Source organism: Triturus cristatus, chromosome 4_1, assembly GCF_964204655.1.
Source record: "Triturus cristatus chromosome 4_1, aTriCri1.1, whole genome shotgun sequence".
NCBI lineage: Eukaryota > Metazoa > Chordata > Amphibia > Caudata > Salamandridae > Triturus > Triturus cristatus.
Genome location: NC_140585.1, coordinates 1,150,553,748 through 1,150,580,234, shown reverse-complemented (window position 1 = coordinate 1,150,580,234; position 26,487 = coordinate 1,150,553,748). Strand labels below are relative to the sequence as shown.

The following is a 26,487-nucleotide window of genomic DNA, read 5'->3' as shown; positions in this document are numbered from 1 at the left end:
CAGAGCCTCGCTTTCTGAATGATCATGTGTCAGGACTGTGACAACAAAGATCATTGTGCATATGAATTTCTCCATAATCAATGGCCTCTCATAAATGACTGTCAAGCACCCTTGGTCTTCATATTGCAGCGTGATAGTCTTAAAAGCATACCTATATGAGCCAGATTCAATTATACAGATCAATCAATGGCTCAGATTAGAAATATTGAGGCTGAGAATTGGTATTAATCCTGCTATGTTAAATAGTAGAATAATAATTTAATTGAGGCGAACTGATGGTAACTGTACATGTCGGCTGGGCACAAAATGCGATATATTACATATCCCGATGGACTGCTTAAAATTGTTAGCCCCACGGAAACAGTTTTTATGCCCTATATTTTTAGGTCTCGGCTGCGAAAGGCTGCGCTTGCGCAGTCTCGCTCCGAGATTTAATGAGTTGGAGTGACTTTGAGAAGAGGGGCTTGCACCCGCCCCTCTTCTATCCTGTTCTCCATTGGCTGGCCTCTTAAATGCTGGCCAGCCACTGGAGAAGAGGTCCAGTCACTCCGTTGAAGCCCCGTCTTTTTCGGATCGGGGGGCGTGTTTTTTCGTTGCTTTTCGCAGGGCGTGTTTTTCTCTCCTCCAGCCAATGGCAAGAGGAGAGAAAAAGAAACGCGCCCCCGAATCCGAAACCGAGGCTGCGTTTCTCCGAGGCAGTTCTTCTCTGCCTCGGAGAAAGGCGGTGGTGTCCCGGCGTTGCTCCCTCACCTTAAATTGATTGACGGGAGAGTTGTGTTAGATCTAAATCTTCAAACAGGTAAGCTGGTTTCTATAACTATGGTTTTATGCATTAACACTGTTTGAGCCCTCTCAAGAACTAGGCCTTCCACATTTTGCAGTAGAGTTGTATGGTTTAACTGGAAAAAAAAAACACATCACAAGAATTCGCTTGGCATCGTCCGGTCAAGGGCGTCACTGCAGCCAGTTTAATGTGCACAGAAGCTCCTGCCTCAGACATTTCCAAAAGAGTAATGGCATACTGAGCAGCTCTGGTGTCGTTTGCCAAAATTAATGCTCTAAAGGCCGCCCCCGGGGCGCTCATGCCAGTGTTGTGCTCGCAGGGTTCGCATGCGCTCTGTGTTCCAGGGGACCGCCATACCGCTGGCGGTGGATTGAAGCTTGACACGTCCCAGCTCTTAACATTTTAACAATAGGTGGATACTTGAGGTCAGAATAACTGCTTCTTTCTCCTGTCGCTCTACGACTTCCTTTAGCCCCCCGGCTGCAGTATCAGGGCGGCCTGGCAAGTAAGGACACGGCCCTGCAGCCTGCCAGCCACCGACGAGCTGGCTACCCCTGCCCGACGTGCGATCAGACGCGGCGTTTCCGTCCCAGGCAGCTGCCAAACACGGAAGAGGAGCTGTAAAACCGGCACATTGCCTCCAAAGCCGAGCCCTGGGCACCGGCGGCCCCCCGCGCTCAGCAGCGATGTGTCCACCTCCATCCAGCCCAGTCCCAAGCCGGGGTCTCATTCAAACGCGACTGACGCCCTGAGGCACCTGCAGTGATGCATTAATCAGTTTGCCTTTGTTGAGCACCACTATACAACTCTCTCCCAAAACAACGCGACACAACTGCACGGCCCTCCCCCATCCTCGCTCCCTCCTGCACTACTAAGAGCACTGCAAATAGCCGGCACCTCTCGCATCGCAGCGCCACACGATCCCAACCCCCAAAATAAACGTCACGCCGCTGCACCGGGACATTCCTGCCGGACCGTCATCACTGGGGAAGATGAGCAAGGGGGTGGTGTGTGAGGGAGCCAAACAGGGGAGGGCACTGCAGTCTGGAGTTAAAAGGCAAAAAATGAAAGGGTTCGGAGCTTTAAAGCAGATTTAAGCATAAGCTGGAGTTCTGCACAACTGATGACTATTAACAAAAAAAACGCCTCCCAAGCATTTCGTGTTGCAACCTGCACGCTTGTAAATCAAGTCCTTTGTGAGACTCGCTGGAACAGAGCGCCCCGGGGCTCTGCAGAATACCAGCCGCAGAGGTAGGGGCGGCTGCTGCTGCTTCTCTGGAGGTGGGGTGGTAATGAGACAGGGCATTTACAGGGGGGCCCCTCTTCTTCCAAAAGCCCATGCCGCCACCAAGCCGCACTCGGGGGGAATTCCCCCCCACCGCCCCCCAGCAGAGACCATCCCCAGCCCCCCAGACGGCTTCGGCAGAGACCACCCAAGACCCACCTGAAGGCAGCCAGAGAGCCTTCCCACCCGAGGCTGGAGGAGATATTCCAATAAAAACTTTTGCGCTGGCATTGTTTTTCACTTATGTTGACCCATCGTCCTAAAAACTCTTCGAATGATTCCCAGGCAAACGCGTGTATATACATACTTTACTGCCCCGTTTCTGATTACTATGGGGTAATCAGGCTGTGTCCGGTGGGCTGTGCTAAGAGATCAACTCTCAGCCCCTCCCTTCTCCTGGACTCTTCCTTCCCCCCCCCCCCCCCCCCCCGCACCCTACGCTCCTGCCTGGGTTAAGTGAGACCCTCGGGGTCCCGGCGTCAATTTATTTTGGAGGATGCCCAGGTGAGTCAGCAACTAAATTCCTGATCTTTATCAGCAACAATTTAGTTTGTGTTTAGAGCTCCGTAACGGAGCCAATAATAATTATTTAAATAATGCTGTATTAGAAATCGTAGCTGTCTTTCATTGAAGTGTGTGTGTGTGGGTGGCTGTGTGTGGGTGGCTGTGTGTGTGTGGCTGGCTCTGTGTGTGTGTGTGTGTGTGTGTGTGTGTGTGTGTGTGGCTGGCTCTGTGTGTGTGTGGGAGGCTCTGTGTGTGGCTCTGTGTGTGTGTGTGGGAGGCTCTGTGTGTGTGTCTGGCTCTGTGTGTCTGTGGCTCTGTGGGTGGCTTTTTTTGTAGGTGGCTATATGCGTGGTGGCTCTGTCTGTGTGTGGGTAACTGTGTGTGTGTAGGTGGCTCTGTGGGTGGCTCTATTTGTGTGTGGGTTGCTCTATGTGAGTGACTCTGTGTGGGTGGCTCTGTGTGTGTGTGGGTGGCTTTGTGTGTGTGGCTCTGTGTGTGGGTGCAAATGCAATAGGTCTCGCATTTGAGAGGGATTAAGCTGTTGACATTGTAAATGACAATGCCGTTTCTTTAAATGTTTGAAAAACAAAAACAAAAATAATGTCATGAGCAATGCCAATAGCTCTAACTTTAACAATGCCGAGACCATTGCATTGTAAATGCTTGTTTAAAATATGGCATGAAGCTGCGCACACAAGCAATTGATTCCCTGACAGATATGCCAAACCTCGAAATTACAATAGCCATTGCGAAGTTCATGAAGGCTGTAAAAATGTTTTTTATGGAATAGGAAATAGTCGGCTGTAAGCTAGATTGTAAAATTGATAGACAGGGATTTTAGGATGTTTTTAATGGTTAATTACCTTTTATAAACCTGATAGAATATGAATTTTATTTCTTTTAATTTAATTTATGTATAGCTGTGTCTAGGACCTATGTATGGAGTAGGGTGTAAAATTGAGAGGAAGTATTTGGAAATCAGGCTTCTGTAATGATGGTGGTTGATGAATTTGCAATATTTTTAGAATATATAAAGTGTCATGTTTTACGCTCTTTAAGGAGCATTGGTCTAAAACTTTACTTTTGAATTATACAGAAGGATCAGTTGCCTTATCAGCATGTTTTTGGTGCCCATGCACAGGTTCAGAAGGGGTCAGTTCATCTGTTTGACTTAAACTACGCTGCTTATGGTGAACACATTCAATTAGAAAATCCCCAACATATTGAATGAGCTCTAGACACTACCGCTCAAAAACAGGAGGGGCCATCTAGACACTATAGCTCAAAAACATGAAAAGGCAAGATCTGCGTTTCCCAGTGCATGCTGCAGCCAGTGAAATTTTAGCTAAATAGGGTTTGCCATACCCTGCTGAGCTTGTGACCAGTCATGAAGTTTCTTTACTTCCTGAGCTCCTTTTTCATATAGCAACAGTGATTGTAGTTTACAAATGCCCTACAACTAACAGTATGCATATAAATTAATTTGCAGACTTCTCTTGAGTGACCAGGCAGTGCAGGAATAGGCCCAGGTCTGACAATGATACGGTTATTAGCCTATTCCTTTCTTGGTGCCTCAAAGAATCCGGTAGTGTGACACCAAGCATCCCTCAATCTATATTTCTTGTCTAAAGTAGGAAGTCTTCACTGAGGCGAGCAAGTTCAAAGAAAGGTTATAATGAAGAGAGGGAGAAGTGGGAGAAAAATAAAGAGCATTATGCAATAGAAATAAAAGAGGGTAATAAAAGGAAAATTCTTTATATGCTCTGGAAGACCACCATTCCACTGATCATATAGAGCATAAAGGCATAAACACTGATACCCACCGATTATAACAATTTTTGTAGACCATAGAAAACACTGTAAAAACTCCAACAGCTTTTACAACAAATGGCAACAGAAAACAAGACATACCCGACCCAACCACGTGGGTATTGTAGACCACTGTTGTGCTATGAAGGTACATTTTATGGCCTTCTAACATTTCTTTTAAAGCGTAGAATTAGAAATGACCATTGTATAGCTAAAGGGGACAGGAGCATAATGAGTATCGGTAACATTGACTTTGTACATTGTGTTAGCATCTGCCATCCCTTGTGACACTGGTATTATTTTATTTCTGTTCTGCAGTGAAGGAGTTTCTCGCCAAAGCCAAAGAAGACTTCCTGAAGAAATGGGAGATCCCAGCACAGGTAATAGAAAGACACCCTTTAAACATTGCTTTCAAAGGCATTTTCTGGAACCCTTCGGCAAAGCAAAGCTCTTGTGTTCTCCTTCTTCTCTATGTAATTCTTTTGAATGCTGCAGATTTGGTAGCAATAGGATCCTTGCAGAAAAGTATCCTGTCTAGAAGACACATGTAGAATTATAGTATTTGTAAAAAAACAACAAAATAAGAGCCATTGGATTGTGAGGGAACATAAATTTAATCCCGAACCTAAAAAGATTTATATAGAATTTGGCAGTTTTTCAGTACAAATTAGAATAATTTCTGCGCCTCCAGCTCACTTGTCTTTTGCTTTACATTTTCTTGCTTGATTTGTGGCCACCCTACTTCTTATGAGATTACCTATTTTTTGCTGTATTTTGTGTCAGACAAGAACTTAAATGACAGCACTAGGTAGATGATGGGCAACATGAAATCTATTAGATTCATCATGACCCAAACCTCTCCTTCAAAGAACACTTAATCGGGAAAAGTAAAACAACATGGTACCAACTCTCGGTCCTAAAAATGGGAAATCCTTTGTTCAGAATCGGATCTGAGAGCAGCACTACTACTTCTTTCTTCATGAGGTTCCTCACTCGAAGTTCTCCCTTCACTATCCTCCTTATTCTTGCTACATTGGTCTTCTGTTATACTCTTACAACAACCTCCCCTTTAACCACATATGATTTTCAGCATTCCGTCCCTTCATCTTTCCCTGCCCTTGCATCCCACTTAAGTCTACCCCAACTCTCCACATAACCCTCTGATCCTTTCTACATGATGTCTTTCCACCTCAGGCTTTCCCCCTTATTCACATTGCTCTGGGACTAATTTGCAACCTTGTGTGGTGCATGGAACACAGCGCCAATCTGACCTCCTTTTTGTTTTGAGCTCATCAAGGCTCTCCACCGTGGGGAGGTACTGCTTTGGTATCTATTCTATGGCGAGGAGTCTTTGGTTAGAAGCATCTATCAGGAGAGCACGTTGCATACCTTTGTGAATGCTTATTCTGATGGACACACTTTAATTACTGATTACTCCTCGTATTTTGTGGCATGGCCTCTTTTTAACAAATAAAAAGATCCCAAATTAGTAATCGGCACTCTGTTACCAACAATGGTTCACACATCTCATCTGAGGGTGCAGAAAGGGAAAAGGCAGACAATGGGCATCAGCTCGCAGAGGTTGTGTTTTTACACCGGCATCGTTTTGGACTCCTTTATATGCTGACCCTTAACTCAAACTGAGAAAATTCAAAACGAGGATGGAGCTTACAGGGTTGGCATGGGCACTCCATTGGTGATATCCAGGGCTTCTTGACCAATCAGTTTGCTTTGAAGACTCCTGGATAAACCGCAGCATTCACCATCATAACCTTTACAGACCAAATGAGACTGTGTGTGTGTGTGTGTGTGTGTGTGTGTGTGTGTGTGTGTGTGTGTGTGTGTTATACACACACATATATGTCAAGATGCACAACATGCTCTAGATCCACTCATCTCTTTATACCGCCTCACCCTACATACGCTTTGTATTTGTCTTCCTTGTCATAGAGGCTGCGTTCTGCAACTCTGATTCACTTGCAGAGAGTTTCTTCTATAGAACAATATCATGACTTCCTACAAAGCCTTGGTAACGGATGCTGCAAAACTCAACATACCGTTACCAACAACTCCACCGAAGACCTAAGTGAGCTTTCAAATTCTTCAGTACCGTTCCCCTTCATTGGTTTAGTGTTTTTTAGAACCTTTGGAGCTGTGCTTAATTTCAGCTTCAGCAAAGTCCGCTTCGGCATACATGCAGAAAAAAGAAAGCTGCCTGAAAAATAATCTTTTGTTCCTATATGAAGATTTGTTTCTGATTTCTGTTATCTTTTCTGCTGCGAAGAAGTATCCCTCTACTTCACCATCCTCCACAGTGCTTCCTGAAAAGAAGAGGAAGAAAATGGATGCAGTAGGAAGAAAATTCTGTAGCACATCTGCAACTTCCATTAAGATGGCGAGTGCTACTGCCCTTCTTGGACATTATGATGATTCCCTGTAGGAGACCTGCCAACATTTACAGGCCACACTACCTTATGGATACAGGCAGGATTTTTCAAAGGTATTATAAGAGTGCATGATGGTCTTCAACCAAATAATCAGTGTTTCTGCCGGCTCAGCTTGTTTAGCTGTCCTTCAGTATTTCCATGGTCTGGCTCTTCATTCCTCATCATGGCTATGCCTTTTCGCAGTACTTTGGAAACACCCTGTTTGGAGCCCATGTGGATGACCAAATGGAGTGCACGAATGGTGAACTGGAGCTGTTGACCTTTGCGAAAAAAGAAAGACTGCTGGAAACACTAATACAAAACCTGTGATAGGAGTTTATCAACAGATAATTTGTTTTCCCTCATTGGCCGCAACAATACAGCAACAGTAACAACATTTAAAGTCACACTTGCCTCGGGCATTTGCTAGAATGAGAGCCAGCATCAAGAACAAAAGCAAAAAGAACAATTGATTGACAGAATGGTGCTCAATGTCAAACATACTCCCCTGTACAGAAATCTGGGCCTAAATCCATTGTTTTGTTTGCTCCCCATGCTATTCCAGGTTAAACCCAGCCATATGCAAATCAGTCTTGACCCTGCTCCCCCATAGGAACAGTCCACCCCAACTGCCAGGCCAAGTCTCCCTGGACCGGAATCGAGCATCCTGGGACTGGTTTAGGGGCATCATCCGTCATCAGCCAGGCTAGCTTGACTCCAGTGGCATGGAGAGCACAGGACCCACGTCTGGGCATACCCGACCCACTTGGGGTGACAAATTCAAAAAGAACAATTGATGGACAAAATGCTGATCAATGTCAAACAGTCACCCTAGTACAGAGATCTGGGCCTAAATCTGTTTCTTTTGCTCCCCGTGCCATTCCAGTTTAAACCCAGCTATATTCAAATCTGTCTTGACTGCAGTGGCATGGAGAGCACGGTACCCACTTCTGGGCATACCTGGGCCACTTGGGTGACAAATGCAAAAAGAAGCCAGTGATCCAGCGCAAAACGGGAAACGGGGGAATAACCTTTACTGATACCCTCCCTGCGTCGCAGACCCGACGTCACACGTATTCATTCACACACACAGTCGCTGGTGGGGCCCATAACACCAACACTCGCACGTCTCTTTCACTGAGTCTGCACGCACAGGAGGGATGAGTAATTCAAGCGCTGGACATGTGGGGGGAAATAAATACCATATAACCTATAGGGAAGGAAAAGTCATTTACAAATATACATTAACACCCTTTCGCCTACAGATCCTTAATCCTAAAACATCAAGGCACTCCTCCCACTTCAGTCAATGGACCAAAGTAGTTGGATTGGTTGATGATGATTTTAGAACCAGCTAAAACACATTTTAAGATTCAGAATCCTTTCCTCCTTTAAAAAAACCCACAAACCCATTAAATCTTGTTAATCAATAATGGTTTATCTAAAATTTCATAAGAACTTTTAGTACGCATTTGTTTCGTCAAGTTTAGAAAGTTTATATCAAATTTTCAGAAAATCGCAGAACTTCATATTTACCTAATCTTACTATTTGGGGTCCTCTAATTCATTGGCTCTGCATAGTCTTTGTCATAGATTGTCCGAAAGCAAGCCAAAGCTCAAAGTTCTTTGCTCAGCACGTTACAGTCCCAAAGATCAGCAAAGGACCAAAGACGTGCAAGCATCTGTCAAAAGTTCGCAGTCATCAAAGAGTCGGGCAGCATCTAGGTCATCAAGGAAAGTATCACGACGGACATGGCATCCGCTGCTACTGTAAGTAGGGGTAGGGGCAGTCAGATCTCAGTCCCTATTCTACTAAGCTTTTATAAAAAAACTTAAACATAGAAGATACAATTTTTAACTTTAGAGTGGTCGTGATTGGCTGGTTGAGATTGTCCGATCCTTTTCCCAGGATTTTCAGTACAGTTCGAGAGGTGAGGTCACCGGTAAAAGAAGTATCGACTCGTTCCGTTTTACTGTAAGGGTGATTGTTCCCCTTTCTTGGCAGAAGTCCAATGTGCCATCCTTGTTAGGGTACAGTCTGTACAGAGGTTACTGCAAGGATTAGGGAAGTTCTCGCGCAGGGGTTGTTTACTCTGCGCCACATGAGAAAATGGCCACTTCGTCGTGGTGTCTCAGCAGCCATCTTGAATTTTAGGCCCAAATGCTAATTTAAGCGAAACAAACGCAAAAGAGTAATTAAAACAAAGAAATAATAAATCTAATGTTATCCCCTTACTAATCCCTTTATGTGCTTGTATTTAGCTAGCATATAGCAACATTTAAAGCAATTATATCCACCTTTTCGATCCTCCTCTTGGGCAACATTACAAGACATTACAAAAGCAACATATATCATGCAGTATTTTAATTACCACATATACTACTGTTAATATGCGTACATATTTTAGTCATCAGAGATATTTTAGCCATGCGAATGCAAATCCCACGTGTAATTTTTAATATTAATAATGTTGATTAATAAACATACAAACTTGTTTAATAATGTTATAGTTAATAGATTATTTAATTAGTATTTTCATGCAGAATGGGGAAGGTATACAACGTTTTGTACTACCTGCTCCATCAATCCCCCCTTTGGGGATTTTTATCACCACACCATAAAAATTTTGTATCCATTTATCATGAAAGCGAAATGAATTCTTTAGTTTTGTTCACATCTCTGTTTTCCCAATTTCTTCACTTCTTGCTGATTTATACATATTACCTTTCATTTCTTCTAATTCTACTTCTTCATATTCCCTCTCTTGTCTCTTATTCTGTCTTTTTTTTAAATTTTCTTTTAACATTTTTCAGTATTTTCTTTCTTTTATAACATAAACATCCTAGTCTTAGAATAAATACTAGAAAAATCACACATGTTAATGGAAATAAGATTCTACCTATAAATGTACTACCTAAATTAAATAAGAAATCTTTAATAGAGGAAAGTTTCTTTCTAATCTTTTCCCAAACACTGTCAACGTCCAGTGGTACTGTTTCCTCATGCAATTCAGTTATATTTTTGATATAGATCTTTAGAAGGAGAGAGAGAGAGAGAGACATAATGTTACTAATACAAAAGGTCATGGTTAACCCCAGGCCTAATTAGAGGCCCAATTATTAAAGAAAGTCTCAAAAGTGCATCCATGGTATATATCCATGCATTAAGTGCATATATACAGTCTCCATAAATTCACAAGAATTTACAGAAGTAGGCCAAGAAATAGTACTGTAATTTTTGTGAACTGCATTTTAGCATGAGCAAATGTGCTTGTGTAGATTTGCTCATGTGAAAATCTGAATGTTTCAAGTTCACTTTTCCTCCAACCACTTTTTTCCCCAACCCTGAAGAAGTTTTACGTCTGTCACTGCCAGGAGTACATTTCCAACCTTTTTCCGTATGGGAAAAGATAAAAAAAAAAAAAGAGTTGGTGAAAACCCTTAAAACATGCAAATTAGTAGGTTTGCACAGACTCAAAAGGGCATTCCAACCCATGAACTATTACTTACCACTACCTTAAATTCCAGTATGTAGACCTGCAGAAACGTAGCAACATAAGGGAATTGCTAGTATTCAAACCCTACTATGGTACAAGCCCTGGCATAATTAGAGAGGCTTTATCAGAACTCTTGCTTAATGAGATTTCTGCCGTAATTTGTCACCACATTACATGGCACAAAAGGGTCAAGTGGATTTTGTTACAGGACAAGTAGATTTATGAAGCACCCTGCCCCATGGACAAGTAGATATTTTATTAAATTCCACACCCCTGCTTACAGTAATCCAACACCAAGTCATCAGTTATAGGCAACAGCTTGTTGACTGGAATGAAAACATGTCGCATTGCTCTTCCCATGACAATTTCATGGGGACTCAGACCTGTGTTCCTATCTGGAATAGATCTAATAGTCATGAGTACTAGAGGTAAGACATCAGGCCATTTCAAACCTGTGGCTAAACACATTTTTCCCAATCTGTTTTTAATAGTGCCATTCATTTGTTCCACCACACCAGAAGCCTCTGGGCGATAGGCACAATGTAGTTTCTGTTGTACATTCAATGCTTCACAAATCAATTTCATGATCTCATTATGGAAATGCTTTCCTCTATCTGATTCAATTGTGACTGGGAACCCAAATATAGGGATGAATTCCCTCAAAAGCAATTTTGCTACTGTGATTCCATCACTTCTTCTTGTGGGATATGCTTCTACCCATCTAGAAAACAAGCAGACCATTACTAGAACATACCTCAACCTGTTACAAGGCGGCATCTCAATGAAATCAATCTGCAGTCTGGTGAAAGGCCCTCCTTCTCGACCTATCGTTCCTAGACTTACCACTGTCTTCCTTCCAGGATTGAACTGCTGACATATGAGGCATCTTTGACAAAGACTCTCAGCTACAAGTCTGAATTTTGCATTGTACCATGTTTGTTTAAATGACCTAATCATGGTATCTCTCCCTATGTTTGCTTGTCCATGATACATCCGTGCCATGGCAGACACCATGCTGTCAGGCATGACTGGTCTTCCATCTCGATAGACCCACACATGATCTGTTTCTCTTGGTGCACATTCTGCTTTTACCCACTGTCTCATTTCCTCATCTCCTGCTTCGTCCTGCAACTGCTTCATTTCTTCCCAGGTACTGACAATGTTAGTAAACAGTAGAGGACAAGAATTCATTTCCCTCTCTTTCGCCCTGTTGATCGAGTTCTGGTTACGAGCACAGTATTGAGCCACATCGTTGGCCTACTTGTTACCAACTGCGACATAGTCTCCCGTATTTGAGTGTGCGGCACACTTCACAGCAGTCAATTGCTTAGGCAGCTGTATCGCCTCTAGCAACTTCCCAACCACTTCAGCATTCTTTATAGGAGTTCCATTTGAAGTCAGAAATCCTCTCTGCAGCCATATCTGACCAAAATCATGCACAACACCGAAGCCATACTGACTATCCGTCATCACAGTCCCTCTCACATTCTTTCCCAACTTGCATGCTCTAGTTAAGGGTACAAGTTCAGCAACGTGGGCTGATTTTACTCCCTTCAGGTAAGATGCTTCCATTACTGCTGCAACTGTGCATACTGCGTATGCTGCACTTAGAATTCCCTCTTCTGTTCTCAGGCATGACCCGTCCACAAACATCACAAAGTCACTTTCTGTCAATGGTACATCCTTTATATCAGGACGTGGTTTGGTAAAGAAATCAAGTACGTCCAAACAATCATGATCCACTTCATCTCTGACCTCCACATTCTCCGCGTCGGGCAATAACGTTGAAGGATTTACATTCAAGCATCTCGTCAGGCTCACATTTGTTGCACCTCAAATGACTTTTTCATATTTAGTCAGCCGACTATGTGTCATGAACTGAGTGCGGCTCCTTGTTAAAAGGATTGCCACATCATGAGGTACAAACACTCGCACAGGATATCCCATCACAATTCCTTTGCTCTGTTCCAGACTCTTACAAGTAGCAGCTACTGCTTTCAAACTAACTGGCAATGCTACAGCTACAGGATCTAGCATAGCTGAAAAATATGCAATTGGTCTTTTCAATTTTCCATGTTTCTGTATTAGTAGAGAAAGTGCACATCCATTCCTCTCACTGCAGTACAATTCAAACTCCTTCTCGTAATCAGGCATACCCAATGCTGGTGCCTCACACAAACTATCTCTCAACTGTTTAAAGGCTGCTAACTCTTCTTTATTCAATTCGATGGGATCTTTTACATCACTTCTCATCAGGCGTACTAAAGGTTTTGCAATCAGGGAAAAGTTACTTATCCACTGACGACAATATCCAACCATTCCAAGAAACATTCTCACTTCTCTTTGCGTCATTGGGGCTCTCATTCCTTTTATTATCTTGATTCGGTCTGTAGTTATTTTCCTCAGTCCCTTTTCAATTTTGTGTCCTAAATATTGTACTTCTTTCTGACAGAATTGTAGTTTAGATGGGGATACCTTAAGTCCTCCATCTGCCAAATGGTTCAGCAATGCTATGGTGTCCATTACACACGCTTCTTGAGTTTTTGACGCTACAAGCAAATCATCAATATATTGGACTAGCACTGAATTCTCGAGCATTTGCAAATCTTCTAAGGACTTTATCAATATCTGATTAAATATCAAGGGGCTTTCTGTATACCTCTGTGGGATTCGGCACCATGCCAAAATACGTTCACCAAAACGGAACGCAAAAATGTGTTGGCTATCATGATGTAATGGGATGGAAAAGAAAGCGTGACACAAATCAATCACTGTATACCATGCTGCATCATGTGGAATCTGATACAAAATCACAGATGGATTGGGTACAATAGGACAACAAGACACAACGATTTTGTTTATTTTTCTCAAATCTTGCACTATTCTGAACTTTCCATTAGGCTTTTTCAGTCCCATAATTGGTGAATTACATGGGCTACTCATTATTTCTTTCAAAATACCTTGTTTAACCATTTTCTCCATTATAGGAGTAACTCCTTCAATTATCTCAGGTGTTAGTTTATATGGGGGAACATTTGGGTAGCTTATTCCTTCCTTCAGTGTTATTTTTACAGGATCCACATTTTTCATTAATCCTACATCTTCTCCTGTGAAATCCCAGACTTCTGCTTTTACTGTCTTTTTCAATTCTTGTGGTAGTTCATCAGGGTTGTATACAGCAAAGGCTTCAGTAATCTCAGGTTCCATATTAGCCATTGTCATTTTATACAGTACGTCTTCATCAGGGGTCTCAAATGCTATACCATCAGGGGTACAAAATATGGTGCAATTCATCTTGCACAGTAAATCTCTCCCTAACAAATTTACAGGACTTGAATCACTTACAACAAAGCGGTGCATTTCGGAAAAAAACCCTATATTGACTTTTACTGGTTCTGTGAGATACGTTTTAATTTGTCTGTTGGATACTCCAACCACTTGGATTGTTTCATCCGAGAGAGGAAGATTTTTAACATCAGCTGACCTAACAGTTGAGAGAGTAGCACCAGTATCAACTAGGAAAGTAATATTTTCATCATTTACCTTTCCATCCACAAAAGGGCCTGTCTGGTCTACTTCTAGAGTTGCGCCAAGTTCGCACTCTTCTTCCTCACTTCGGCACCATCAATAGCCTTCTTCTGACTCACTCTCATCGCGTTTTAGCCAATACTGTGAAACAGCGCTAGCGCACGGCAGCTTAGTTACCTGTTCTTCGTTGTAGAATCCTGTCTCATTACTGTATTTCTGTGAATTTACGCTCTGTGGAAAAGGCGGTTTTTGCGCCTGATTCTGTTGGGCAACAACCTGCTGCTGTCGCTGCGGTTGACAACTCACCTCTTTCTGCACCTGCGGATTCAATGATGCATTATCATTATTAGTATTCGGGGGAAATTTACACTCTGTTTTCCAATGCCCTATTCTTCCGTAATTTTGACATGGCCATTTCTTATTGGCTTCTTCTATATTAAATTGTCCTTTTCCCTTTCCGTTATTAAATTTTGGTTTCATACCTGCACCATTGGCTTGTTCAATCAATTGAGCTTCCTGTCTTTCTGCTACTTTGACCTGTTCCCACATAGCTTTTTCTTTCAACTTACGCTGTTTGGCTTCAATTTCATCACTAAAATACTTTGCATGTCTCAGTACTTCATCTATTTTCTTGTTTTTCCAATCTACTGTATGCTGTTTAATCATTTCACTTATTTCTGGACGCAGCCCATATACAAATCTGTATACAAAGTGACTTAAATCCTTTTCACAGTTTTCATCACCACTAAATTGCTTAAAGGCAAGAATCAACCTTTCATAACAAGCGTGTACTGATTCCTTAGCTTCCTGATGAGTCCTGTCGATTTTTACCCAATCAGTTTCTTTGGGAGGTACCTTATGTTTCAGAAACACAATTACTTGTTCATATTTTTTCATGACTTCTGAGTCAGGGGCTCCCGTTTTTGGGTCTCTAGGGTATTCCTGTGTAGGCCAATTTATCATGAGTTTACACTCTGTCCATAGATCTGCTGGTACTATTATGTCAAAAAGACTATTTAAATCAATCCATAAAACTTTTGATAATTTAACAAACCTATCCACTTGCCTATACCACTCAACTGGCTTTTCGCGTAGTCGAGAGAAATCATTGGTAAATGACAAAATATCTTGTCTAGTCCAAGGGACATGTACATATCCCCCTCCTGGAATTTCTCTCATGGGACATTCTGTTGTTACCTTTTTCTTTTCTCTTACGGGGAAGGCTACTCTTCCATTTATCTACATCTCCCCATTTTCTTAACAAAATGATTGTCTTTGATCTGGGTCATTCTTCCTGTGGTATTCAGATTTTCGATATCTTTTTCAGAAAAATCTACTCTATATGGTTTCTGTAAAGCCTTTACTCTTTCAAAGTCTATACCCATTTCATTTGCCACTTCTTCTAGTCTTTCGTGTAGACTCTTTGCTCTCCATGTTATGCTTTTGCATAGGAATGGTAATTCTTCATCTTGATAATTTTAAAGCTTTTCTATGGGGATAGTCCCTACTATTAATTCTTCCAAAAGCATTCTTAGCTTAGCCACATCTATAGATTGGGATTCTTTATCTTTTTGCTGCAAATTCCTTAGCCATTGACTCAATTCGTCTGAAGTAGGATCTACACTATCTTTCCCAGAATTTTGTTGTGTTAATCTCTCTGGTGTTCCTAGAACTGATTCTTTCGTCATTATCATTCTATCTGCTAAACTTTAATTTACTGTCAAGTTTTTAGGTGTATTCTGTTCTAATATACTTGTCGTTGGTCTCCATGGATTCTGATCTATATTCTTTTCTAGCCTTTCTGTTTGTTTATTACTGTTATAAGGAATCGTCAAACAATGCTCACTATCCTTCTGTTTATCAAAAATAGGCATTACGGGTCCTATAGTTACTGGAACAGTTACGGCTTCCAAGTTTTTAGTTAATTCCCTAATCTTTTTAGTTAATTCCCTAATCTTTTCAGTTAATTCTAAAGTGGTTTTTGCTAATTTAGTGGAATTTTCATTACCCATTTTACCATGTTGGGTTTGCTCCAATTCCTTACAAGGATTGTTCCTTCCTATCTCTGGTAATACTGATTCAAATTTTATATTCTGTGAAGTCTTTCATTGGGGCACTTGGTGTCAACATAGTAGAATCTGACTGATAAGGGGGTGGATTTTTATAAAACATGTTGCCAAGAACATCATCCTCCGATTCATGCACACCATATCCTTTTGACTCGACATTATTTCCCTTTTCCACACATTTTCTACTGCCACCTTCCTCAGTATGTCTCACCGGGAACAGACCATCAGCCATATTTGCACTTCGCCATCTCCTCATTCTATCATCATGATTCTCTTGTCCATATGATCTACCAAACATGTACTTATACCTTCCGCCACTTCTCTGTTTTTCTCTGTCATGCATCTCATCTTCCCATTCTGTCAATGCTTCAAACTGTGTTGGTCTAGGTCTTGGTTCTAGATTAATCACTCTCTCTCAAATTTCTCAAAACCGCTAAATTCAATGAACCATGTTCCGGAAATGCCAAAACTCCATCATCTTTTGTATACTTCGCCCAATTGTCCAACCAAATACAAGTATGATATCCATATTTCGCAGCCATAAAGGATGCGGGCGATTTCGGTGGAGGAAGCAACTGTCCCTCTCTAGTCTTAATCGGTTTGTCCTTTTTAAATAAACGTTTTATTTTCCCAAACCAGGTCTTTTTCTGGTGGATCATAATACATCATTTTGTCTTTCATGTATCGCTAGACTTCTCTATGACTATTCTGTTTTAACCAATCGTAGCGCGACTCACACTAACGCACCAATCAGGAGTGTTTATGCCACTTTAGCAATTCTACAATCCCAGCGCGACTCGCACTAAAGCACCAATCCGGAGCGTCTACGTCAGCCTGTAATTCTCAACTCCTAGCGCGGCGTACACTAACGCACCAATCCGGAACATCTACGTTTCTTACTGAGTAGCCAATCCCAGCGCGGTATTTCTGACGTCCGCTTTTCTCGCTACTCCTGCTTCTGCTGACCCCTCCGTTACAAAATCTATCGGCAAACTTTTCTTACGTTCTTTATGACTCACAAATCTGTTAGTAACAACATAAATACGCCACCATTATCTGTTTCGCTAACCAAGTATAGTTAATGACCTTTCTTACGAGAATTCCGTCTTTCCCGAGAGCAGCGCTTACCTCTGCCCTACTACCTAATCGTTACTTCCGTTGATAAAGTAGCACATCCCTCTACCATACCCTTCTAACAAGCATTAGTTAAACGTTTCTCCAGAATTAAGACACCTAGTTGGAGACCCAATGCTCCTGAGAAATAAAACCAGAGTTTCACAATTAGCCTGAATGCCTTTTCATTCACACAGAATTCTGTCTTTCCCGAGAACAGCGAACAGTCTGTCCTACTACAGAATTATGACACACGTTAATAAAATAGCACTTCCCTCTACTTTATCCTTCTAGCAATCTTAGAGAACACCTATTACCTTTCCAGTGATGAGCGTAATCAGAGTGCCTTTTGGACTCCTGGTATCTAAGACCAAAATTTCACAGGTGACCTTCGCTACCATACACTTCTCTCATACAGAAAATGTCTCTAATGGCAACACACGACGATGTTACCGAATCGAACCCAGACAATGCGTCGTGCAACTCCAATCGTCACACGTTTTCCCTGTGTACCTACAGGGCAACAACAATTCCGTCTTTCCCGAGAGCAGCGCTTACCTCTGCCCTACTATGGAACCGTTACAAACTTCCGACTTTCTACATCCCAGAAGCCGTCAAACAACATAGAACTCGACACGACTCCACATAGATTGTTAATACATAAACCAATACTTATCCATAATCAATAAGCTATTTACAAGCAATAATCACCAAAACAATAATAACCATCATCCTGCTACCAGAAAAACTGATCCAGCGCAAAACTGGAAACGGGGAATAACCTTTACCGATACCATCCCTGCGTCGCAGACCCGACGTCACACGGATTCATTCACACACAGTCGCTGGTGGGGCCCATAACACCAACACTCACACATCTCTCTCACTGAGTCTGCACTCACAGGAGGGATGAGTAATTCAAGCGCTGGACATGTGGGGGAAATACCTTATAACCTATGGGGAAGGAAAAGTAATTTACAAATATACATTAACACCCTTTCGCCTACAGATCCCTAATCCTAAAACATCAAGGCACTCCTCCCACTTCAGTCAATGGACCAAATTAGTTGGATTGGTTGATGATGATTTTAGAACCAGCTAAAACACATTTTAAGATTCAGAATCCTTTCCTTCTTAATGAAAAACCACAAACCCACCAAATCTTGTTAATCAATAATGGTTTATCTAAATTTCATAAGAGCTTTTAGTATGCATTTATTTTGTCAAGTTTAGAAAGTTTATATCAAATTTTCAGAAAATCGCAGAACTTCATATTTACCTAATCTTACTTGGGGTCCTCTAATTCATTGGCTCTGCATAGTCTTTGTCATAGATCGTCCAAAAGCAAGCCAAAGCTCAAAGTTCTTTGCTCAGCACGTTACAGTCCCAAAGATCAGCAAAGCACCAAAGACGTGCAAGTATCTGTCAAAAGTTCGCAGTCATCAAAGAGTCGGGCAGCATCTAGGTCATCAAGGAAAATATCACTTCGGACATGGCATCCGCTGCTGCTGTAAGTAGGGGCAGTCAGATCTCAGTCCCTATTCTACTAAGCTTTTATAATAAAACTTAAACATAGAAGATACAATTTTTAACTTTAGAGTGGTCGTGATTGGCTGGTTGAGATCGTCCGATCCTTTTCCCAGGATTTTCAGTACAGTGCGAGGGGTGAGGTCACCGGTAAAAGAAGTATCGACTCGTTCCGTTTTACTGTAAGGGTGATTGATCCCCTTTCTTGGCAGAAGTCCAATGTGCTATCCTTGTTAGGGTACAGTCTGTACAGAGGTTACTGCAAGGATTAGGGAAGTTCTCGCACAGGCGTTGTTCACTCCACGCCACATGAGAAAATGGCCACTTTGTCGTAGTGTCTCAGCGGCCATCTTGGATTTTAGGCCCAAATGCTAATTTAAGCGAAACAAACACAAAAGAGTAATTAATATAAAGAAATATTAAATCTAATGTTATCCCCTTCCTAATCCCTTTGTGCTTGTATTTATCTAGCATATAGCAACATTTAAAGCAATTATATTCACCTTTTCGTCCTCCTCTTGGGGAACATTACAAGACATTACAAAAGCAACATATATCATGCAGTATTTTAATTACCACATATACTACTGTTAATATGCGTACATATTTTAGTCATCAGAGATATTTTAGCCATGCGAATGCAAATCCCACGTGTAATTTTTAATATTAATAATGTTGATTAATAAACAAGCAAACTAGTTTAATAATATTATAGTTAATACATTATTTAAATAGTATTTTCATGCAGAATGGGGGAGGTATACAAAATGTTGTTCTACCTGCTCCATCACCAGCAAGAACCCCAGCTGCACGTGAAAGCCCACCAAGCAGTGACTCTTCACTCCCCTTTTTCTGTTTGCCACTCTGTTGGGGCACAACATCAGCAATTATCTACAAGAGTGAAATAAATTAAAGACAGATGTGTGCGGAGTATTAACAAAATGGCTACTCTCTGAGATTTCGTTCATCTCCTTCATTCATTCATCCATATAACATATTTTAATACCATCAAGACTTATTCCAGCTGGAGGTAAAGCACTCTTCTGATCAAGCAGGCAGTGGAACTGGTCCCTCATAAACAAAAAAGAAAGGGAAATCTACTCATTTTGCTTTCTGGTTAGAAAGAAGGGAATAAAGCTAGAATATTGCTCCATTCTCAAGCAGATAGCAGCGAAGGAGACTGGATGTGTGATGTAGATATTCAGGACCCTTTCTTTCACATCGTCATCATACAGATTCGTCAGAGAGTTCTTAGATTTGCTGTGGGCTGTGTGCACTATCAATACAAAATCTTCCCTTTCAGTTTCCGGCTAGGACTACAAACCTTTTCAAAGAGAATGGTGGACGTGGTTTCATACCTTGGAAATATGAATATTTTCTTGTATCTTCAGTTGGATGAAATGTTTATAAAAGCATCGACTTCTCAGATTACCCAGAGTCCCTTCAACATAAAAAGCCTCTCTCCTTCAGCGCTTTCGTCTCGTTAAATCACTCAGAGTTGGCTGTCAAGATGCAGTTGACTTTCTTCCTTGGTGTCGATCAACCAGTCTCCTAAAGAGTGTTCCATGTCATCCAGATCATCGCCACCCCAGTAGCTTTTGGAATCCTCATGGAATGTGGTCCACATCAACCTGATGGAATTGAGTGAAGTCCATCTGGCCATCAAGTCTTTTACTGTGTGCTTTAAAACAACATCCCTGCGTGTTCAAACAGACGATACATTGAGGCTGTATCATATTAATAAGAGACGTACAAGATCCTGAGCTCTAAATCTAGGACAGACAGGTTGGAAAAGTTGATTGCATAGAATATGCGCATCACGGCAGTCTGTCTATATGGTGTCCAAAACGCCAAAGTAGATTCTCAAGAGCATATTGAATGATGCAGTTCTTCGGAAAATCTTTCATAACTTGGGATGTCCTGACATAGACTTCTTTCCAAGTTGTGCTTCCAGATATGTCCAAAAAGTCTCTTTTGGGAGCATTCTTTTAATCAGTCGGTTGAAGGAATGTGTGTACACATTTCCTTCGATCCCACTGATTCCACCAGAAATCATTAAACTAGAGAGATCCAGCATGATCCTCATTGCTGTGGTGTCGCCAAGGTGATGATGGTGCACCCGCTTACTATAGTTAACAGAACAACCCTGCAAGAAATTGCTGTGCAGACTGCATCTCCTGTTCAGGGTCCAGATCCCCCATCCCAACTTTAATCATGAAACTTGACAGCTTGGCTTCTGAACCTTTGCAATATGGACATTTAAATCTTCCAAAATATTGTATGAACATTTTAAAGAAGCAACAATCTATCCACCAGAACATCTTAATCTTACATTGAGAAGATGTTCTGCACCTGGTATATCTAGAGGAACATGAACTCGACCAGATGTCAACTGGGTGTGGTACTCCTAGATCTTCTTGATTTGGCTATAGCTGGGCAACAGTTTTCTCGAAGACAGGGACGCATAGCAGTCACTACCGCTTGTACCTAAAGTAATTAATAAACCTAGTTTACTAACACCCCAGTTCTGAAAAGACTTCCTAGAAGCATTTAAGAAAGAGTTTCTAGTCTTAAGAAAATGTTCTCCTCTCAGGGAACCTAGCGTGGTCCTTTCTAAATTAGTGTCCTCAATTTTTCTAGCATATTTTCTGGAAGGCAGCTTTTCAGGTGGCCATGATATCCATCCATAGTGTTGGTGACATTCAGGTCCTCTGCAGTCAAGAACTGTATAAGGCCTTTCACAAAAATTAGGTTATTATGAAGACCAATTCTAGTTTCCTTCCAAAAGTTAGATCAGATGATCCTGTTAATCAAACTGATTCCCTTCCAGCCTTCTTTCAGGACCCCTCTTCCTTAACTGAAGGGCTTTGCAATTTCAGGATAAGATAGTTCTTCAATTTTATCTTGATAAAAGCAAAGAAATTGGGCAGACTTGCTACCTATTAGTAAACGGTGAACCAATACGTACGAGATTAGCCACTTGGGAACAGTCCATTTCTTGGTGGATTGTTTGGTGTGTTCTTCTTTGCTAACACAACACAAAAAAGTCCTTGTCTGATAGTCCCCAAGCCCATTCATTAAGAGCTTGTACTGTTACTGCAGCATTAATAAGGAATGTACCCATTGCTAATTAAAGCGGCTATGGGAGGTCTCCACAAACGTTTACAGGACATTGACTTAACACAGATTCCACAGAGAAGCTTGGCGCACTTCGGTATCTGCTCTGGAATCTATTTGGTCAGTATAGTGTTGGATGTTTATTTTTGCTTCTTTCTCCACTTTTGTGTGAGATTAGTTTGCTATTCTATTTAGTGCTTCTGACTATTAACGAAAATTGGCTGCTGTTAAAGGAATAGTTGCTTATCTGTAATCCTAGTTCTTCAGAGGGATTCTTTGCTATGGTCATTATCAACCTACCCTCCTCCACAGAGAAGTGGTAAGTGAATTAAACTGAAATCTACCCTGGTCCCCATAAAAAGATCTGGCTCAGATGCCAGTGGCAGGAGATGGCGGGATACTAAGTGTTATTGCTTTGCTATAGTTGGGTGTTGAAATGAGATAATATCTAATGTTTAAAAACCCAAAAATAACACATTGGCGAATTAAAGTTTAATGCAGTGGTTCTTAACCTTTTTACTTCCGTGGACCCCTACTTAATCATTACTGGAACCCGGGCACCCCCACTGAATCAATATTGGAATCTGAATACCCCAGATGAGTAATTACAGAACGCCAGGGACCCCAGCCTACACATTTTTCTTAATTTGAGCTGTATACAATGTATTAAAAATATAAAAAAACAAGCATTCATGAAACAAATATACAAATGATTAAATGTTTCATTTAATTCACAGATGAATATAAAAAAATCTAAATTTTAATAGGAAGGCTGGAGCTTTTTTTTTTAAATTCAATTGAGGTCACTCATCCTCCAGTCTATATTCTGTTTGATGCACTTACACTGATTACGTGATTAATGTGAGGATACTAACTTCATTTTTAACCTCCAAATATTAATTCCTCCACATTTACAGAATGTTAACAATTTTCAGTTATACATTTTGCTTCTTTATTTATATGCATTCTTGTAATCTGTTAATATTTTTAATTTTCCAAGCACTCGCAAACTCACTGAGTCTCCGGCCCAAAGGTTAAGAACCACTGGTTTAGTGAATTAACTATAACTTGTGTCCCCCGTCATGTTCAGCTTATGACCTCGCATATTACATTACTCTTGACATGTTAAATGAATCAATTATGTCACTTAACACACAACCGGTGCAAAGACCTCAATGAAGGGTGAAGGCTGTGCATGGAATCATTTAGTGGTGTTTTTTTTAGGTTTCGCCTGCCTGTGCTGTATCTCTTGTAATAAAAAAAATCCTATAAGGGGATTAAAGTCCACCCATTACTTACCTTTACTTTCCGTTGGCTGGCTCCCACGTCAGTTTTTTTTTCTTACTATTGGTCAGCACCACCTCCATGCCTGCCTCTTCTCATGGGCTTCGAGTCAAGTCTTGGTCCTGCCGTGGAGCCTGGACCAGGTATGGTTTACAGTGGCCAGTGTCCTTCCTCTGATTACTTTAAGACACGCACTCTTTTTTTTTTTCTCAAATATTTTATTCGGTTTTCATAATAAAGCAAAATAAAATACATTTCGTAAAGTAAACAACACTGCAGTCTTGGCTCAATGCTACATCTGAGTGAAGCAATAAACTTAGCAATATGAACATATGAATTATTATTCCAAACAATATATAAACAAAAGATGTAAATACAGAGCACCAATGAGAATGGAACATTGTACACTTAAAGGTGATTATCCAAAAACCATGAACGCCATGAACAATAAGAGAAAGAAAAAAATAAAGAAGAGAGAAAAACTAAAAGATAAACAATAAAAAGAGAAACAAGAAAATTAAAAAGACAAAGAGTGTGTGAAACAATCTAGAAAACTACTGCTTCAGCTGGCTATTATGTCTAAATACATATATGAAAAGAAGAGTTCTGCAATAACAATATTAAAAGAATTAATGCGGAATTGAACCAACAATATTCTATGCATCTTTAAGACAAATTGTGTTATGGATGAAAAGATAACTTGAAAGAAAACTCTATGAAATGATCATGGTGGTTTATGTGTGGTAAAGTATACATCGAGAGTATTCCACATAGATCTGGTCGAGGGTTTCCATGGAGAATTCTGTAAAGCGATATTGTCTGCGCCCCTGAGATGAATAATCCAGTTCATCCACCCTTTATATGAAGTCTTATGTATATATTTCCAATTATTTAGTACCATTTGTATTGCTGTTGTGAATAAGAGGTCTAATAGGGCTTTTTCTGCATCAGTACATGCATCAACAGTTATAAAACCAGTTAATAAAGTGGAAAATTCTCTTTTTAACTTACAATTGAATAAAGTTGAGAGAAAATCAAAAGGGTTGTCCCAAAAAGTCAATACAGCCTTACAATGTAATATAATATGGGCTAGATCGCCAGTTTCTTCTTTACAATTCCAGCATATAGGATCATCGCGAAGGTGTTGAGTGGAGCCGAGCAGGTGTCCAAAATGCTTTGTATAAAAGCCAAAGTTTAGTTTGAGATAAAACTGGGGACATTTTATCACGAGTTGTAGAACACCATATTTGAGGCCAAATAGAGTCGGGTAATGGGTTAGAAGAGTGTGTCTCCCAGAAAGCTACTAGATTTTTGTTGAGATTCAAGGTTTTGGAGTGAAGGAGTTTGTAAATGAGTAACACTTGGTGACCTAGCTTATTAATCTGTGACACAAAAAAGTGGTAGGGATGGCGGTGAGTTATGTAATTTGGCTTTTGACAGTGCCGCTCTAACTTTTAAAAAGTTATAAAATTCATTGTTGTCTAGATTGTGTCTGGATTGAAGCTCCGCGACCGTAATTGGATATGATGAGTGTTCTAACTGGTGGGGCAAAAATATACCCTCGTTGATCCAAGTGTCAAAATGTAAACTTTTTCCTTGTTATAGAATACTACGATTATACCATATATATTCCATCTTGGATCCCTTTATGCTTGAATCGAGTTTCTTGTCTATCTTTATTAGCGCCATTTTCATATTTTTTTAAATAGATTTAAACCTAATTAAATACCTTTGATTAGAGGTGAACAGGGCAAGGGGGTTAAGATTCTCAAGAATAGCTTTTTCAACAATTAACCACACCGGAGTAGAATTGCTAGGAGGCGAGATCCAATAAGAACCCTGTTTGGCCAAGAATGCTGTTTGATACAATTTGAAATCAGCTAAGTTAACTCCACCTAAAGATTTGTCCAGCTGTAGTTTTTTTAGACCAATTTGAGTCTTCTTGCCTTGCCTTAAAATGTTTTAGAGAAGGATGTCCAGTTTATGGTGAAAGTCTTCTGTCAGGATAAGTGGGAGCATGGAGATAAGGTAATTAATTATGGGTGTAATCATCTTTATTGTCTCTACTCTCCCCCAGCATGTGATGAAATTAGGCAACCATGAATCAAGAAGTTTTGTGACCTTTTCCACTGTTATCTTTTCATTGTGATGGAGTGTATCAAGTAAATTACTACCAAATTCGATACCGAATTATTTTATAAATCCCGGTTGCCAAGCCAGGCCTGAGTGGCCTAAAATTTCTTTGGTACAGTAAACCTTCAGAGATTTCACCTCCGATTTGTCCCCATTAAGTTTGTATCCTGAATGTATAGAATATTCTCCAATCGTGAACATCAAAGCTTCAATAGAAGGACCCGGATCTTCAGTTACTATCAATATATCATCCACGTAGGCAGCTAGTTTAACCTGAGTATTATTAAACCCTACTCCCTTTATATCTGTATTTATCTTGATGTCTTGAATTAATGGCTCAAACGCTAAAAGGAAAAAAGATGGTGAAAGAGGACAACCTTGTCTTGTGCCTTGTTGCAGGGTAAAAGACTCCGAGAGGGAGCTGTTAATCGCAATACCCGCTGATGGCGATGGGTATAAGGCCATGACCATGTTTATGTAGGATTCCCCCAAGTTAAACGAATACATGCATTGTTTTAAAAATGACCATAAACCCGTATCGAACGCCTGTTCAGCGTCCAGAGTAATCGCGATTGTAGGATCTTGTTTAATCACAGCGTTTTCCAAAACATGGCATAACAAGCGAGTATTGTCATTGGACATACGGTTTTTAAGAAAGCCAACTTGAGAATTACTTATCAAATGTGGGAGAACTGTGTTAAGTCTTGTGTCTAAAATTTTTACATTAATGAGGGATATTGGCATATTGTTCTTTGGTATTAGGGAGTCCTTCCCTTCTTTAGGTATAACTAGTATGTTAGTTTCTGTCATGGAGTCAGTCGTGCGACCTTTATTAGCTATATTATCAAACATTTTTAACATAGTTGGTTGCAATAGGTCTGTAAAAGTTTTATAGAAAGTGGCAGTAAATCCGTCCGGACCCAGAGCCTTATTGTCTTTCAGGGATTTAATAGAGTTCGACCCTTCCAGAGCGCTGATAGGTTTCCCTATAGCTAGTTTATCCGTTTCGTTCATTTGGGGCAGGTTCAGTTTGTTCAGATATTGAGCACACATCTAATTTGAATTCTTGATCGTTTTTATATAAGTTCTTATAGAAGGTTTTAAAGGTGTTTAGTATATCTTTTTGTTTAGTATGTGTTTGATTATTAGCATCTTTGATAGACGGGATAACATTTTGGTTCTGTTTGTGCTTAAAAGATAAGATGCCAACATTTTACCCGCTTTGTTGGCTTCACAGAGTTTAAGGATTTGTTCACCCATACTCCCGCACGTTTACTTAAAATTTAATTATATTCATATTTCTTTTGCCTTAGGAGGTTAAGAATATTATCATTTAATGAATTGGCATATTATGATTCCAGAATTTTAATTTCACGTTCTAACTTAACTTATTCAGAATTAAGATTTTTAT

General features: G+C 40.6%; 1 protein-coding gene across 4 annotated transcripts in view; it reads left to right on the top strand.

Annotated features, from left to right (window-relative positions):
• PRKACA (protein kinase cAMP-activated catalytic subunit alpha) overlaps positions 1 to 26,487 on the top strand; it is a 902,215-nt gene that overhangs the window by 410,186 nt on the left and 465,542 nt on the right. For all 4 annotated transcript variants that reach the window (XM_085654293.1, XM_085654294.1, XM_085654292.1 and 1 more), the window contains one exon: positions 4,701 to 4,762. In XM_085654293.1, the coding sequence (XP_085510419.1) occupies positions 4,701 to 4,762 (62 nt within the window). The remainder of the gene's footprint in view (positions 1 to 4,700; positions 4,763 to 26,487) is intronic.